Here is a 16,691-nt window from a genome sequence, read left to right as displayed (position 1 = left end):
AGGCTGGGGGAAATAGCCAGAAGAAATATCTGTGGTGATACCAGCTCCCTCAGTTAAGGTACCTTGTCCACTTTTCTTTCTCCAGGTTCATAACTTGACGTTTTATTGGATGAGTGAGCTGTTTCTGAAGGTCAAGATAGACGTATGGGCCAAATGGTGTTTTAATAATCTGCACTTGGCCTTTTCTTTTGAAATTAGCACTTAACACAGTGGCTTCACACTACTGTCGTCTTGAGATCGGATTGCTGCAAAGGACTATGTGGTGCTGCTCCTTATATCAATTAGAAATTTCAGCTGGTGAATACGGTGGTGACCTCTCTGTTGAGTGGTGGTTCTTGTATGGAGCATGTAACACTTGTGCTTCATCACTTTCACTTCCCCTTCATTTGGGAGAGTCTATTTAAGATGCTAGTTCTGATCTATCAAACCATAAATGGTTTGGGGTGCTGGGTACTTCAAAGACTACCTCTCTGTCCATGTGGGATACTAAACAGTTGATGAAGGGCTTTATCAGTGAGGAATCCTTCAACTTTGCAATTTGCTTCTTAAACTGGTACACCGGAGCCTGAATTTGTTGACCTTCAGGTCATGTCACAATGTCTATCTGTTTTCCAATGCTTTTCCTGAGGGGGAGGGCTAAGTGGTTGATGGACACTGTCAGTTATGTGGGATCTGAGAGGGGTTTTACTCTTTGAGGTCTACAATATAGATGAAAAGCATTATATAAATGCAAACTATTGTTATTATTACTCTATACATTCTTAATAGTCTCTCTTTTTCAAATCTTTATGAAATAGGTTTTTGAGAATGGCGGAGCTAGTTGTGTCTTCTGATGCCCTTCATAGTATTGACCCCACATTCACTATCCTTTCTTTGAAAAATGTTTTACTCAGTTTGCTTTTCTTTTTACTGCTGTTTCCAATTTTTTTTGCGCATCCTCAGAGTCCAGACTTTTCACAATAGTTCAAAGAACTTTGTCTATTTAGCATCTTGAAAATTCACTCAAAGCCCCGTTAATCTTTTCTTCGAGCAAAGAGAATTCCAATTTTCCATTCCCCATAAATTAAACATCCATTCCATGGGGGTCAATCCTGCTACATTTTTTCCTCTGCAGGAGATGGGGAAATTACTTACAGGAGTTCTTCCCATAAGTAACTCCATATCTCCAGACACACAGCACAACTTGCCTTGTCTTTTCAAGGCAGCGTGACCTTTTCTCTTACAGATCTGCCTGCTGTGCAGCTAGCATCTGCAGCCAGAAGGTCACCTACATGCTTTGCTGGACCTTGTATTTTATTATTCTTGTTGCCAGTTTTTGTACTACTTGAATCTACTTAGTTTCCCTTCTGTGGTACTGAATGCTGTCCACAATTGGGCATACTTGTTTAAATGTACTTTAACAGGTATGAAGTGCTAGGATTATTTTTTAAGGGTTTGTGTTCTATGCCTCTGCTTACTCTGACACTAATCCTACATTGTTCTGTTGACAGCTCCTCTGTTTTTGCTGAATTTTTGCAGTGATTTTGGCAGGGAGAAATGTTCATTAATTTCCCCCAGCTATTCATAGTCTGTTACTGCCTAGATGAACACTAGCTTTACTAAACAATAACACAGCCCTAGTAGGCAACTGTTTTAATCTCAGAGACTTTCAGTTTTATGGCACAAAACCCAAAAAACAATCACCTTCTTAAAATGTCTGAAGTCCTCCATGCACTGGGACGCACTCTATACGACACAGATGTGGTATTTGTTTTGATGTGCTTGAAGCAACATAGTTTCAAAGATTTGCCAACCGCCAATAATTTAAGCATATGAAACCCACATGCCAGCACAGTGAGATTTTTTTTCCCCTCACCCAGAGGCAATTTTCTCAGTAGTTGTAGCCAGTGTTTCTTTTGGGATGGTTTCCAAAAGATCATCTCTCACTGGTATTGTAAATTTGCTCTGGCGGGTGTCCCTTATTAAATTAACCAACCACTGTCTAAATGGATCTATTGATTCCATAGCAGATGATGATCTCATCAGCAAAGAGATCTATCAAATCACGTGAGTTTCTGATTATGCTCAACCAAACCACACCAGCCAAAAATGGAACTTCACCATATAAACCAAGGTGAAACAGACGCAGCTTTTACGTTAAAATCATCCCTGCTTTGAACAGCTGACGGGTTTTACACTACAAGACAATATGCTCACAATAGCTTTGTTCAAGGCTTCATCACAGCAGTGTTTCAGTTTCCTTTATTCTTATTTGGACCATACAGGACTCAAAGCCATCCAAGCCAAGTACCTTTGTTTTTGTTCTCTTTGGGCTCAATCATATGGCCGTCATGAAGAATTTTTTATTTTTATATAATATAGTACAATGGGCTAGCTCCATTGTGGGGCTGCAGTGTTTCATCATCTTCTGAGGCATCACATTTTAGATTATATGGATCAGTTGGTCTCATCCAGTGTTTGGCAATTCTGTGTTCTGATGTAAACTTTGAACCAAATCCAAAGCAATGCCTTATTAATATTACAGTATGTCTTTTCATTATTTCTGCAACTACTTTTTAAATCTGGTTACATTTGACAATATACTAAGTGCCTTAACTATGGAATTTTGATCCTGATGAAAGTAGTTGATAAACAATTCTGTACAGTACATCACTCTGATTTTAAGCTTTCCTTGGGTACTTTTTTGGTCAAGGATTGATATGGGCCCATTACAACAGCATTTATTAGACAAATAATATTCTCCCCTCAAGAAAAATTGCAGTATATAGTTACGAGTGTTTTAGCAAAAGGACCTTATGTGATTCTAGGGTAAGCATCCAGAGATGCCTCAGATAGCTATCCACAAACATGTAGAGAGGAATGGAAGGAAGTGTAAAAGGAGTTTTAAATACAGAAAATGGTGAAAATCTCCTGGATTTAAAAACGCTCTTAAGCTGTCCAAGTTCCAGCAGTAGAATAGTTGGCACCATGATTCATGAGAAATTGAGAAAATAGAAAAGTTCTTAAAACCAACCTATTTACTTTTCATTTCATACAGTTCATGAATATTATAGCTGCTAAAGTACATAGAGCTAAATCCAGAAGGCAGCTGAATACTGTTGAAGGAGGTGCACAGAAGCAAAGTGCTAAGCCCTGGCAACCCAGCTTTTGCTCAGCAACCTTGGAGAGAGATTTCTGGGTAATGAGAAAAAAATATGAACTGTGCTCAAATTCAGATAAGCTTTGACTTTCCAGGGGTGTTTTGCACCTGAGTCACACAGGCACTTTGGAGAATTCCATGTATGTCCACACTGAAGGAACATGGGAGTAGGGGGAAGAGAGTGTGTTGAGGGACCCAGGGCATAGCCAAGTACTAATAGTCTAAGTGCAATCCTGTACATGGAAATGTTAGCCCTGATCCAGCAAGAAGCCTGTGTCTAATTTTAAGTACATGAACAGTCCCACCAAATCTAGATAAGGGCTTATGTGCACAGCGAGTATTTTCACCATTTCAGGATAACCAGCTGGAGATCTTCTCCAGTTGAGTGTATGGAAAAAGCTGACCTTAGAGGGACCGAGAGCAGAAGCTGTCATTTGGGCCAATCATGTAGATAGAAATGCTTGCTACAGCTCCCAAATAGTCAGCAGCTCAGTGCCCCTTGATATATGTCAGGCAGATGTTCTTGCTGGACCATTAACCACACAGTGCCTGAGTTCCCAGCATATTTCATCTTACTGGATCATGAATAACAAAGCACCATGCTTAGAATCCCTCCAAGTGGCTTTGTCTTGCTCACGTTCAACCCTCTTGTGTACCCATGCAGGCTCAAGCTTGTGTTCAGCAGGGCTTACCCTGAGAAAGCTGTTCGCTGGAGAGTAAGCTTTTGGCCAAGGCATCAAAAGGATATAGTTCCATCAGCTTAAAAAACAAACAAACACAAACAAACAAACAAAAAAGCCAACCAAAAGACCCAGCTGGAACTAAAGGACAGGAGAATAAAAAAAGGTGACAACCATTAAATTACTACTTTTAATAAGGTGGACTCCTCATGTAGTTTGTTAATTAACAGTAACTAAAGTTATGTTAAAAAACTTTTGGTAACATAGGCAGAGAATTTGCATGCTTTTATTTTGAGATTATTATATTTTTCCTTGTAGTATAACAACTTTGTTCACTTCAGTTGCAGGTTTATAAGTATATACTATGTAATCTTGGATGAAAAGGGGAGTCAATGAAGTTCATTTAAAAAAAAAAGAAAGATAGGCAAAAAAGTAATAGGCAAGAGCAATAAACTAAGAGAAAAAAATAATAAAAATCATCATATGCCAAGTACAGCAACTAACAAGGTTTGTAGCTGCCATTCCCCTGATCACTTTGCTTGTATATCCCCTTTCTTCCCCCCATTGTGTTGTTTGATTAGACTGCAAGGGTATGTCTATACTGCAATATAACACACAGGGCTTGCCCATGACAGCTGACTGGGGCTTGCAAGGGTTGGGCTGTAGGGCTATAAAACTGCACTGTGGACATTTGGGCTCAGGCTGGAGCCTGGGCTCTGTCACTCTTTCCCCATGTGGGGTCCCAGAGCTCGGGTCCCAGCTCGAGCCCGAACAATTGCCAGAGACCCTGGGGTTTTTCCCCCCCTTTCCTCTGCAGCATGGGGAACAGGTCGCTTACAAGTTTAAATTAGAGTAAAGGGTGGATTCTCTGTAACTTGAAGTCCTCAAATCATGATTTTAAAGACATCAGTAACTCAGCCAGAGGTTATGGGTCTATTACAAGAGTGAGTGGGTGAGATTCTGTGGCCTGCTACAGGTGTTTCATTGCAGTGTAGACATACCCTAAAGCCCAGATAGATCCTCAAAAAGTTTTTTAGGTGCCTAACCCCAATTGTTTTCAAGATCTTTGGATAGAGACTGAGTAGCAGCCGTGTTAGTCTGTATTCGCAAAAAGAAAAGGAGTACTTGTGGCACCTTAGAGACTAACAAATTTATTAGAGCATAAGCTTTCGTGAGCTACAGCTCACTTCATCGGATGCATTTGGTGGAAAAAACGGAGGCTCTGTTTTTTCCACCAAATGCATCCGATGAAGTGAGCTGTAGCTCACGAAAGCTTATGCTCTAATAAATTTGTTAGTCTCTAAGGTGCCACAAGTACTCCTTTTCTTTTTGGATAGAGACGGTTTCTTTTTACATGTTTTTGCAATGGGGCCCTTATCCTGATTGGGGCTTTTGGGCACAGCTGTAATACAAAACAAATTATTTCATCTGTTCCAAGATACCACATATTTAGTGGCTGGGATTTTCAATGTTCTTCTCTCTGAATTCAAAACCCAATATCCCTATAATCATGTGAATTTTAAAAGTTCAGGAAGGATGCAAGCAAAATGAAGGAATTCACTGGTGTGTCTTTGCTAAATATTATTATTATTATTACTAATTCTGTGGAAGTGCTTGGAGGCATAGATCAGAAGGGGCCCCATTGAACTTGGCACTACACAAACATATAGTAAGTCCCTGTCCAGATGATCTTAGTCTAAAAGACAACTTAAAAAACTTGAGAGAGAGAGAGAGAGAGAGAGAGAGAGAGTGTAACAAAGGCTATATTCTGCAGTCTGATGGGGAAAAAAAAATCAAATAGGTGTATATTGGCATAGCAGTGCTGGTAATGTGGGTAGCAAATCTTACTCCACTCGGTCACACAGCTATTAAGTTTCAGTAAACATTCATCTCTGAATCTCCCCATGAGAAGAGTCCTTGCTCATTTCAATCATAAATATGCACCCCCACCTATTACATCAACATCCAATTCTCTCCCATCTTTGCACAGATAATTTACCATCATTACAAAATACACACAGCCCTTTCAAAGTGCTTTTTAATTTAGTCAGCCAGCCAATGGTTTTGATATTTATAAACTGTTGAAGTAGTTCTGGGATCAAGCTGTTACTGGTATATTTTATTTTTTTAAGATATGTTGACTATCATATCTATCTGATATGAATACATTAATATATATATGTGCATGCATTAAGTACCAAGAACATTAGTCTATATCACTGTTATAATATTTGTGCTTAAACTGGCCTATACCATAATCTTATTCACTTAAGCTAAGTATCCCATAACTCCTTGCATTTGCTGAAACAAGCATTTGCATAAGCAGATAGGAAACTTGTAAACATCAAGTTTAATTTGGTCTATGTCTTAGTACAAACTAGGGAGATACCTTCATGGACCAGTACCTGGAAAGCTAGTATCCATAAGATGGATAAAAAAGGAACAGAACAACTTAGGGAACTGGGACAAATGGATGGGTTGGATTTTAATGATGTGTAAAGAGATATGTAAACGTGTAAAATCATTGTTTAAATAATACCAGCTGAAATTGTAACTTTGGGGTGCACACCTTCTGCATAAGGTGAATCTAACATCGGAGCACAAGATGGCTTCTTGGAGACTGGCATTGTACAGAACCTTTTTCCTGTACTATATTAATAAACCTGACTGACACTGGTTATTTGGTCTCTTGAGTATATTTCATAACAAACCAAAGCATGGTCAAGCAATTGGCACTAGAGTTTATCAATAGATATGATATATGATTTGCAGGTTTATTTTCAAAAGTGGGCCAAGTGACTTAAGCTGGGCCCGCCTGAGCATTTAAAAAAACAAAACAAAACAAAAAACAAATACGCCTTGATTCAGTGGCCAGTCCCATGAGCCATACCCCTGGCCCTCCTTCTGGGACCATTTGGTCCCAAGAGCCCTCCACAGATTGAGTATGACTGATAAGCTGTTCTGAAAGTTTTCCCGATTGCTCAAACATTTGAGTTCATCTGGAGTTCCCAGAAGGCGATTTTCACCCACACAACTTACAGAAGTTTTTCAAAGTACTTTACAGAAAATGGTTGAGAGAAATATAAAGCAAATATGTCAGACAATGGTGAACCATTGCCAGTACACTTTACACAGAATTAGCTGGAAAAAACTAAAGGAAGACTACATACGAAGGAGTATATTTATCATCACTAGGTTAACTGTCTCTTCATTGACTTAAATGAGTTTTGAATCAGGCCCTTAATCTGTAGTTTTCAGTTTACCCATTAAAATGAACTCAAACTGGTAAAGTGCCAGATTACAAACTACATTCAATCAAAAGGCAATCTAATTAGGGACTTATTAACAGGAGTGATTCTGAAGCACCCTTTAGGCATAATTCCATGGGGTGGAAAGTGAGGGTGGAAAGTGAGGGAACACTATTTTTTAAAAATATCACAGGCACCTCAGTTTACATGTGTGATATTATCCTGCCTGAGTGCAAGGAGTTAAATCAAAGGAAACAGGGGAATGAAATGGGAAGCAAAACAATGGCAAAGTTAAGGTACAGTCCAGAGAATACTATAGGCCCTTGAGGAAGCAATAGGGAAGCTATTAATTGGAGAATCCCTCCAGCCTGGCTCCAACTATGATGGCAAACATATTCTTCCCAGACCTGAGCTTAGGGAAGAGGATGGATTGAGTGGGCTGTCGGCTGCCCAGGAAGAAGACTGACAGGCACATAGAGACAGAGAAACTGCAGCAAGCAGGCTGTCATCCCATCTTAGAGATGGGGGTAACTAGCTGAAAGGAACTCTCCAAAAAAGCTAATGAGAAAAAAAGAGTTAAAGCTTAGGTAAGGGGAAAATAGGTGTAGCAGCCTTTTTGTTTTTATCCACTGCTGTGTGCTATGTACCTTTGGGTGAGTAAATAATGCTTTGGTTTGAATATGCTGTTTGAGTCACTATAATCAGCTACTGCCACAGGCTCCTAGAGGAAAAGGGTTTCCAAATGCCAAACAGGGCCTCTTTTGTTAACATGGCTGGAAAACATAGGGGCTGTAGCCCAGAGATGCAGTCTTCCTGGACTGCAGGAAGCCAGGCCTGATACCGGAGAGGTGCACTCAAGAGGAGAAAGCAGAGCTCACTGTATAACCAGGAAACATGGTTTTAAAACAATTTAAGTCAACAGAATTATTACAACATACAGCTCTCAAAATAACTTGTAAAAGAAAATTAAACTAGAAAGAGCATTTAAGCTTACTGCTTCACCAGTTTTTCCAAGGTTTCCTTGATCTCCTGGTTCTCCCTGTTAATGCAGAAAACAGATTATATAGTTGGATTATAAAATTTCACTTCTTTCAGGAGGGTGTTTTACACTTCTCCATTTTCCCAAATTTCCTTTTTGTGTTTCATTTTCTATATAAAACCGAAGCAGTAAAATTATACAAACTAAACAAAAAAATCACTTTGCCTGTATGATCAGGTATCCTTTGGTTCTCTTTTTAATCCCCCTCTTACGTTCGTATCTTCCTTTTGTCAAATGGAAATTAAATACAAATACACTATATAAAATTCTCTTTATTAGTTCATAACCACTTCTAAAAGCAAATGTTATTTGTAAATAGTCTGCTAATTTATTTATATCAATTTGACAATATACCATATGGGGCAATTATCTGCATAAAGTATAATAATATTACTCAGATATTTAACTCTTCAATTGATTTTCCAAATTTACACTGTTCCACATTTATGATGGTTTTGCGAGACACCTTACTCTATACAACAGTTGGAATGAAATTCTAAAAACACTCAGGTTACTCTTCCAAAATGCTACATTAGAAAGAGATAGGAGTATTAGAGGAGAAATTCTGCTCTCACTTATTACACCGTAAGTCTTGCAAATCAATAGAACTCCATGGAGTCATGGTGGATTTACACTGATGTATTTTACAGCAGAACTTTACAAGAGAATGTCACTGTATTAATTATCTTGCTGACATTACATAAGAGTTATTATCAACCCTGCTATCCCATCAAATACGGATTTGAGGAGCACTTGCTGTTATGGTGGCTCAGCTGTGAGGCATTGGGCTTCCCTGCAGCTAGAGCATCAGTGTGCAAGTAGCTGCAGCATCAGTGCCATGGAAGTCCTTTAAATGCAAAGTGACTGAGCTCATGCCAGCCTTCCCCTGCACATACCACAATCCTCTCCTTTCTTCCTGCCTCCACACCCCCATGTCCCCAACATTCATACTAACCCTCCTCAGATTGCCACTTATCCTCCCCTTTGAGCCATATGGAGGGACAGCAGGTGCCATCCATGTCCCCCAATCTTGTTGGGAGTATTCTTCGCTCTCCCAACTGAGGAACCTGCAAGTAAGCAGATTCACTGGCTAGATGTAGGTCAATGAGTGGCCTCCTCTCAGGTGCCCCTCATGGCCACAGGGCCACAAGTGGTCCCAGACCTCAGTTTTCCTCTTGAGTTCACAGTAAGTCCAATACAAACATGTCCTCAAGTCCATCACAGTTTATTAACTAAAACACAGTGCAAACATCCCAAGTCACACAACATAGTTCACATCATCCCTGTTCATGTAATCTTAAAAAACCCGCTCCTTTCTCACCATCCCAGTGTCTTCCAATAGACCCAGACTCTTTATCAGTTGTTCTCTGTACCACCACCAGGGCTGCCACCTGAGCCCTTCCTTTTGGGGCACAATCCTCCTCTTCCCAGTGGCAACTCCCACAGCCTCTCCACTGAAAGACTTACCTGGTTCCTCTGGGACCCAGCTCCCCAGCAAGAAGATGCCAATACCAGCAGGTAAGACCCTCTGCTGCTCCCCTCCCTTCAGCACTCTGGATCCAGCTTGCCAGCAAGCATCTCCATCTGCTGCTCCTTCCCTCTCTAATCCTGGCTTGGGGAAACTTGCTAGCAAACCCCTTGCTACTATCCTGCTTTCAGTCCTCTTCTAGGAATTATTCTTCCTGACTGTACCAGTCTTCTCTGACCCTCTTAACTCACTCTCAGGCCTCTTATGTTTCCCAGATGGTGCCTTACCCTCTTAATTGGCCCAAACAGAGAGCAGCTGTACTGGAACAGGAGCGTTGAATCCAATTTCCTTTAGTCGTATTAGAAACCCTGTTACAATGTATCTCTCTCGCATAAGCACATACGTACATCTGAGGTCACTCTAACCAGGGGTGCTCAAACAATTTTTATAGTGGGGGAGCTATTGATGGAAACCATGTATTTGGTGTTTGTTATTACTAACTATTTCAAGGGAGGGTATGTGGCAGCATCCCCAGTTCCAGCACCACTGACTCTAACTATATTCCATTTTCATATATAAAACCCAGCAGTATTACCTTCAAGCCTTCTGATCCAGGTTCACCTGCATACCCTTTCCGACCTGGCCTTCCCTAAAATAATAAATAAAATTAAAGATTTCTAATATTTGACTTTTACAAAAAATAGATCTCCATTTCCTAATTTCTCTATTTATCAAAGGGTCTCTCTCAAAGAGATTTCATTAAATGTATTAAATGTTTAAATATAATATACTGTCTACTAACTTTATTGTACCGTGCATTTTACAGCCACTTTTCTGAAAATATGCTATTGAATATAAAAGAAAATACAGTACAATCAACAAAACCAGTATCAACTTTTACAACAGCCAATGGTTTATTAGAGAAAATTCATCAAAATCCAATGATGTAACATCCACTTCAATTTCAGTTATAAGAGACCATTGAGGTGGCAAAGAACAGAAAGGAGCTAATTCACTGCTGTCATAACACCACTGAAGCAGGGGGAGTAACACTGCCAGAGAATTTAATGACAGGTGTTCCAAATCTCTTTTCTCTTTCAGACAGAATCAGCTCAAATTTCTTCTCTCCTTTGCTCAGGAGTATTGTAAATTTCAGCTCCTGAGTTGTTTTACCTTTGGTTCGATGATTATGCATGTTAACAAATCTTGCTGCTATGATAACTACTTAATTGTAGCATTTTGTTAGCTGAGGAGACGTATGGTACCATTAATCAGACTGAGAGACCACAGATGAGGAGGCCTTTAGAAGCCTTTTACTGTGACCCGCTCAAGCTGCTGCCACTCGCACAAAACAAAAAGGCACAGAAAGACAAAACGGGGATTCTTCTTCTGAATCTTCACTTGGCTATTTGTAAAACTTTAATTGTGCCAAGGGCAGTCTTATTTTTATTGTGCCATTTATTTTTTTCAAATACGTTTTATTTCCTCCTCAGAATAACTTGCAACCTAAAAATCTTAGCCCAGCACAGTCACATAACTGCAGTGACACGTTAGTCTCCCTAAGCGATGGCAGTTTTATTTATCACACTTCTGTTGAATATCCCCAAATTTCAATTAAGACTGTTTATCCAAATGTAAAGGTTTTCAGAACTGTATTTTAAAAGGACCATCTTGTTTTTCTAGAAATACACCATGAAACTGCAAAAGTACAGTATGTCACTGCAAGTTATGGAGATAACATGGCATATGCTGAGGATTATATCATTATCACACTTGGGACTGCAAAATGCCAAACACAATTACCCATGCCATTTGCAGTTAGCAGCTGCAAGTAAAATACATCGTGGAGCTCCTTGGTGCACAGTGAAAGCATGGCTGCTGCACAAGCGTGTACATGGTGGGTACTCTGTTGACCAATGTGTGTGTGCAGGAGGTGGATACTGAAGTCTTCCTCCTGGCTGACTCCTTTGGCGTGGCTAGTCTCATCCTGTCCCTGTGCTCAGGGGAGCACAAACACTATATCTGTGCCCAGCACCTAATGGATGCAAACTATGTCTGAGAAGCTTGCAGTCCAAACACTCGAAACAAATATATACTAGGAGAACGGTGATGCTATATATCGAGGTGGGCAAACTTTTCGGCCTGAGGGCCACATTGTGGTTGCAAAACTGTATGGAGGCCTGGGTAGGGAAGGCTGTGCCTCCCCAAACAGTCTGGCCCTGCCCCCTATCCGCCCCCTCCCACTTCCCATGCCCTGACTGCTCCCCTCAGAACTCCCAACCCACCCAAACCCCCTACTCTTTGTCCCCTGACCGCCCCCTCCTGGGAGCCCCTGCCGCATACCAGCCCACCTGGGACCCCACCCTTATCCAACCCCCCTTTCTTCTTGTCCCCTGACTGCCCCCCCTGAACCTCAGCCCCATCCAACCACCCTGCTCCCTGTCCCCTGACTGGCCCGACCCCTATCCACACCCCCACCCCCTGACAGGTCCCCTAGGACTCCCACACCAATCCAATTGCCCCCTGCTCTCTGTCTCCTGACTGCCCCCCGAGACCCCTCCGGCCCTGGCCCCCTTACCATGCTGCTCAGAGCAGCATATCTGGCAGCTGTGCCGCCTGGCTGGAGCCAGACACGCTGCTGTGCTCCACTGCCCAGAGTGCTGCCCATGCGGCAGTATAGCTGCAGGGCGGGGGGACAACAGGGGAGGGGCCAGGAGCTAGCCTCCCCAGCCAGGAGCTCAAGGGCCAGGCAGGATGGTCCTGCAGGCCGGATGTGGCTGTCAGGCCGTAGTTTGCCCACCTCTGCTTTACCTAATGGACTCCTCTTAAAGGCTGATCGACAATACCACTGTTGGTAAAAAGCCGTAAAAGGGAAACTACAAGTATTGTACAGATACTTGAAGTTCTCCTTAGCAGGAATTTTCAGTCTTTTGAGCATAACAGCTGCAACAGACTGATTGATTGTGATTATAGGATCAATAGTCTGCATTGGGACCTTCACTTACAGTATACCCATCAAAATCAGGGCAAAGTGCAATCAAAGCAATGGGCACTAAGCTGCCTACTTATTTCTCAGGGCAAGGGCACAATCTAGGTCTTGGGTTCTGTTACCTTGATTACTCTGTGACTGTATCTATCCCTCAGTGCCAATATCTGGGCATGTTCCCCGACTATTTGAGCAGTCTCTGTATGTTCTGAGACTATATATTCTTACTAAATTCCTATGATACACACTTTAATCCCATTTTTTTCTGGCAGCCACAATAACCCTAAAAGCATTCCATTTTGTTACAGAAGTTTCAACAAGTCCAGACAGACAAGTGCTTTGGTAATATTCTTTAGTGGTATAAATGGGTTAAATACAACCCAGGGTGGCAGTGCTGCCAGAGAGGAGGCAGTTACTGAAGTCAACCCATTTGAAACAATCTTTGGGTGGCACCTTCCATGTGCTGAAGTTGCAGTTCCAGTTTTTGATCAGCAGGCACAGTGCCATCTTAACATGAGGACATAAGTGCAGGTGCAGAAGAGAACATACGGGAGCATCAAATGAGTTATTTGAGGGCATGATTCCAAGTCAGAAGTACTGAAACTGTATCTCATTCTGACTTTACAAACTCTGCGTTAAGGGCTATGCTGTCACTACCCTGCTTAGTGTTGGTTCAATCTTTCCACATTGGATCCAGTTACATGGGAGTGGAATGGGGAGAGGTATGGTAATAAAGCCTAGGGCTTTGCGAAGAGTGTCTGCAGAACCGGAGAAAGCATGGTTTGCAGAAAAGTCACATTTCTATACATGGGTCAATGATGTGAGGGCCATAAATGATGGGCTTCTACAGGCTTTTGAATGCACAGGGGCTGTGAAACTATTCTGTTGGAAACAGACCTCGGTTATTTACATCCACTAGCTCACAATATATAATAGTTTTACTTGGAATTCCCACAAGAAAAATCTAACCTTCTAAAATGTAAATGATAGACCACTAAATATTTATCATTCATTTCTACAGATTGTGAAGCAGTTTCTGCAACCCTTCTATTATGCAGCACTTACTCCTCATTAAAGTAAACGGGACTCGTTGTATAAGTGTTACTCAACCTAAGTAAGGGTTGCAGTATCTGACTTTATAGGATTATTGGTGTCATGTGATAAATTAATTAAGGTTAATTAACTTAAAGTTAGGATTTATATGGCTGAGCTACAGGAGTTAGTTTATTGCAAATTTGGCATGCTAGCCAAGAACAATTTACAGTCTATATTCTAATTGCAAAGAATAACCCTGAAATCCATGCCTATTGTTTTGAGTTGCTCAATAAATCTGAATATGTAAAACTGAAATTGGAGGAAAACGTACTTTTGAGTGATTGATTTAATAGTTCACTTGCTCTTGGAAACTGCAGTTATGATGTTAATAGTCTACCTGATGTTTTACTTTCTGGACTTTGTTGTGCCAACTTGTATTACATTGTTGCTTCTTCATATTAGCAAGCAAGTTTTCATACACAGAATCTCACTTACAATTTCTTCAGAGGAAAAATGGTTGGAGCTTGCTCTGAATCATCTCATTGGATGAATCAGTATTAAAGTATTTATACCACATACACACATTTCACAAAGTAACAGAATTTAGCAAATTCCCGTGTAATTATTCCCCTTCTCCTCCCCCCGCTCCATATTTCCTTTCCAATCATTGTTAATTGCCAAGATATTTTGGGTCCAGTTCAGATTAAACACCTACAACTGTGTGTAAGTCTCTTGGTCAAATTTCCCAACTACATAAATGGCAGTACAGGTCACACATCAGATGAAAATTGATCATAAAATGGGTGAAAGTGGATGTGAGTGGGAAAGTAACGTAAAACTGAACACAGATTTGACAAGACAACATAAGATGCAAAATAAAGTAAGGGTGGCCTCTCCTAATCCTACATCATTCTTGGAAAAGGCACTTTAATGAAGTAAAAAAACTAAGCAAAATGATTATTTTTCTTAATGAATGAATGGAATGTGCCAAGCCCCCCTTCAGGGAAGAGAAATCAAGTGTACCCCTTTCACCCTCCAAGTGGCCTATCCATTTTAATTTCTACATTCTACATGTTGCCCTCCTAACCCTGGCTAGTCCTTCACATGACCATACCCCACAGAAGAACATGCACCACACTTTGGGATATGCTGCTATAACAAAATGATTTTAAATGCTCAGGGAACTTTGCTGGGACATTCTACACCTTCCTAGGAGGAACTGGTTGACAGGCTAATATATCATTTCACAGATTATTTGTGGCTTTTTCTCTTCATCTGTCTCTCACATTGGCAATCAGGGAATATACAGCAATATACTGTTTAAATTCATTCTAATGTTATGAAAGTTTCAAATGAGTGACTAAACGGCAAGTTAATCCATTTTCCCCTCCAATATTAATAAAGTACAAAACCCATAACCAGCTGATTGACTGACTTACGATGACATAGTGATATTAATGTCTGGATAAACTTTATGACTGTTTGTTAACTGTAATTAAATTGAATATGCAGAGGCATCTCTTGCATGTGGCATCTATTGTATTTTTACAAGCAAAATAAGCTAAAATGAAAATCAGAATATGCTACTCTACATAGAGTATAAGAACACATAAAAGTACAATCCAGGCATTTGTCACTGAGCTAGTATGAGAGGGAAGGTTTTGGTAAGAGGTGAGCCCGGCAGCTGGATTTTACTTGGAGTTGGCAGTTCAAAACCTCTCTCTATAATGAGCCAAAGGGAAACACCTGGAACTTTAGATTTGGATCTGGGTGTTGAATCCTGGAGTTCAGCAAGGAGAGATCCTGTGTTTTGGTTCTACCTGTTTAAGATATATGGGAATTCCAATCCAGATCTAAATTTGGGATCTGCAGTCTGGGTTCAGGTTCATCTCATTCCTTCAATAGCTGGTAGCGGAATTTGTTTGGGGCACTTGTCATTATGAGGATTTGGTCCCAAGTTGATCTTGTAGATATGTAGAGGGGATCTTTGCACATGTCTAAGACTGGCCATGACACTAATGTCTTTCACCTGTAGATAATAGGGGCATATTAGATATAAAAAATAGATGAGATATTGAAGAAGGTCAGAAAAAAATCTGAGTTTGGCCATTGGCATCAATGGGAGGAGGATCATAACTGTAATCCCTTTGTTTCTTTAGTATGGTAAATTCTCTAATAACATTAGCTTTCATAATGTGTTTTGAAAACTCTGTTCATGAAACTTGGAACCAAACACTGTGAAAAGCAAGTCATGTAAATAGCTTGTTGATTTGGATCTGAACTAGCATACAGGCTTGTTCAACCATATTTGGGGTACATTTGATCGAGGCCCATCCTCACTCCCATGTAACCATCCAATCTCCCCCAACCCATTTTATGAGAAGGGGTGCAGAGGCAAGGGTAGGCAGGAGTGGGGGAAGTGTGGGGAAGGAGAAGGGATCCAGGGGTAGGAATAGGAAGAAGTAAGCTGGCAAGGGGTCTTGAGACAGCCTCAGGTAGAGGAAACAGAAGTATCCAGGCCACAGTAGCTGGGTCCCTGAAGCAAGGGGAAAAGCTGGCAGTTGAAACACACAGAGAGAATCCTGACCTCCTACCCACCCAAAAATCCCTGATTCTCTTGCTCTTTTGTTTCAGCAAGAAATGTGGGCTAGCGATCTGCTCCAAAATATCTGAGGTGAGCCACGGGGTTGAAATCTCCAGTGTTCATGAAGCATATATTGTCCATGCATTCTTCACTCAAAATTGTTTGTCATCATAGAGAAATTAGTGCAGGGGTGGCCAACTTGTGTCTCCAGAGCCACATGCAGCTCTTCAGAAGTTAATATGGGGCTCCTTGTATAGTCACTGACTCTGGGGATGGAGCTACAGGTACCAACTTTCCAATGTGCTGGGGGGGTGCTCACTGCTCAACCCCTGGCTCTGCCACAGGCCTTGCCCCCTCCACCCCTTCCAGCCCCCTCCCCTGAGCCTGCCATGCCCTCACTCATCCCCCTTCTCCCCCAGAGCCTCCTGCACACCATGAAAAGCTGATCGGGAGGTACGGGGAGGAAGGGGGAGGAGCTGATTGGCGGGGCTGCTGGTGGGTGGGAGACGTTG

The 16,691-nt window shown here is 41.3% G+C and overlaps 1 protein-coding gene across 2 annotated transcripts in view; it reads right to left on the bottom strand.

Moving 5' to 3' along the window:
* Positions 1-16,691, bottom strand: part of COL24A1 (collagen type XXIV alpha 1 chain) — a 253,935-nt gene that overhangs the window by 107,904 nt on the left and 129,340 nt on the right. For both annotated transcript variants that reach the window (XM_038412721.2, XM_038412722.2), the window contains exons 23-24: positions 10,170-10,223; positions 8,062-8,106 (exon numbers count right to left, since the gene is read on the bottom strand). In XM_038412721.2, coding sequence (XP_038268649.1) covers positions 8,062-8,106; positions 10,170-10,223 — 99 coding nt within the window. The remainder of the gene's footprint in view (positions 1-8,061; positions 8,107-10,169; positions 10,224-16,691) is intronic.

The sequence above is a fragment of the Dermochelys coriacea genome, chromosome 8 (genome assembly GCF_009764565.3).
Source record: "Dermochelys coriacea isolate rDerCor1 chromosome 8, rDerCor1.pri.v4, whole genome shotgun sequence".
Taxonomy (NCBI): Eukaryota; Metazoa; Chordata; order Testudines; family Dermochelyidae; genus Dermochelys; species Dermochelys coriacea.
The sequence above is the reverse complement of the archived record's forward strand: the minus strand, read 5'-3'. Positions and strand labels throughout refer to the sequence as shown.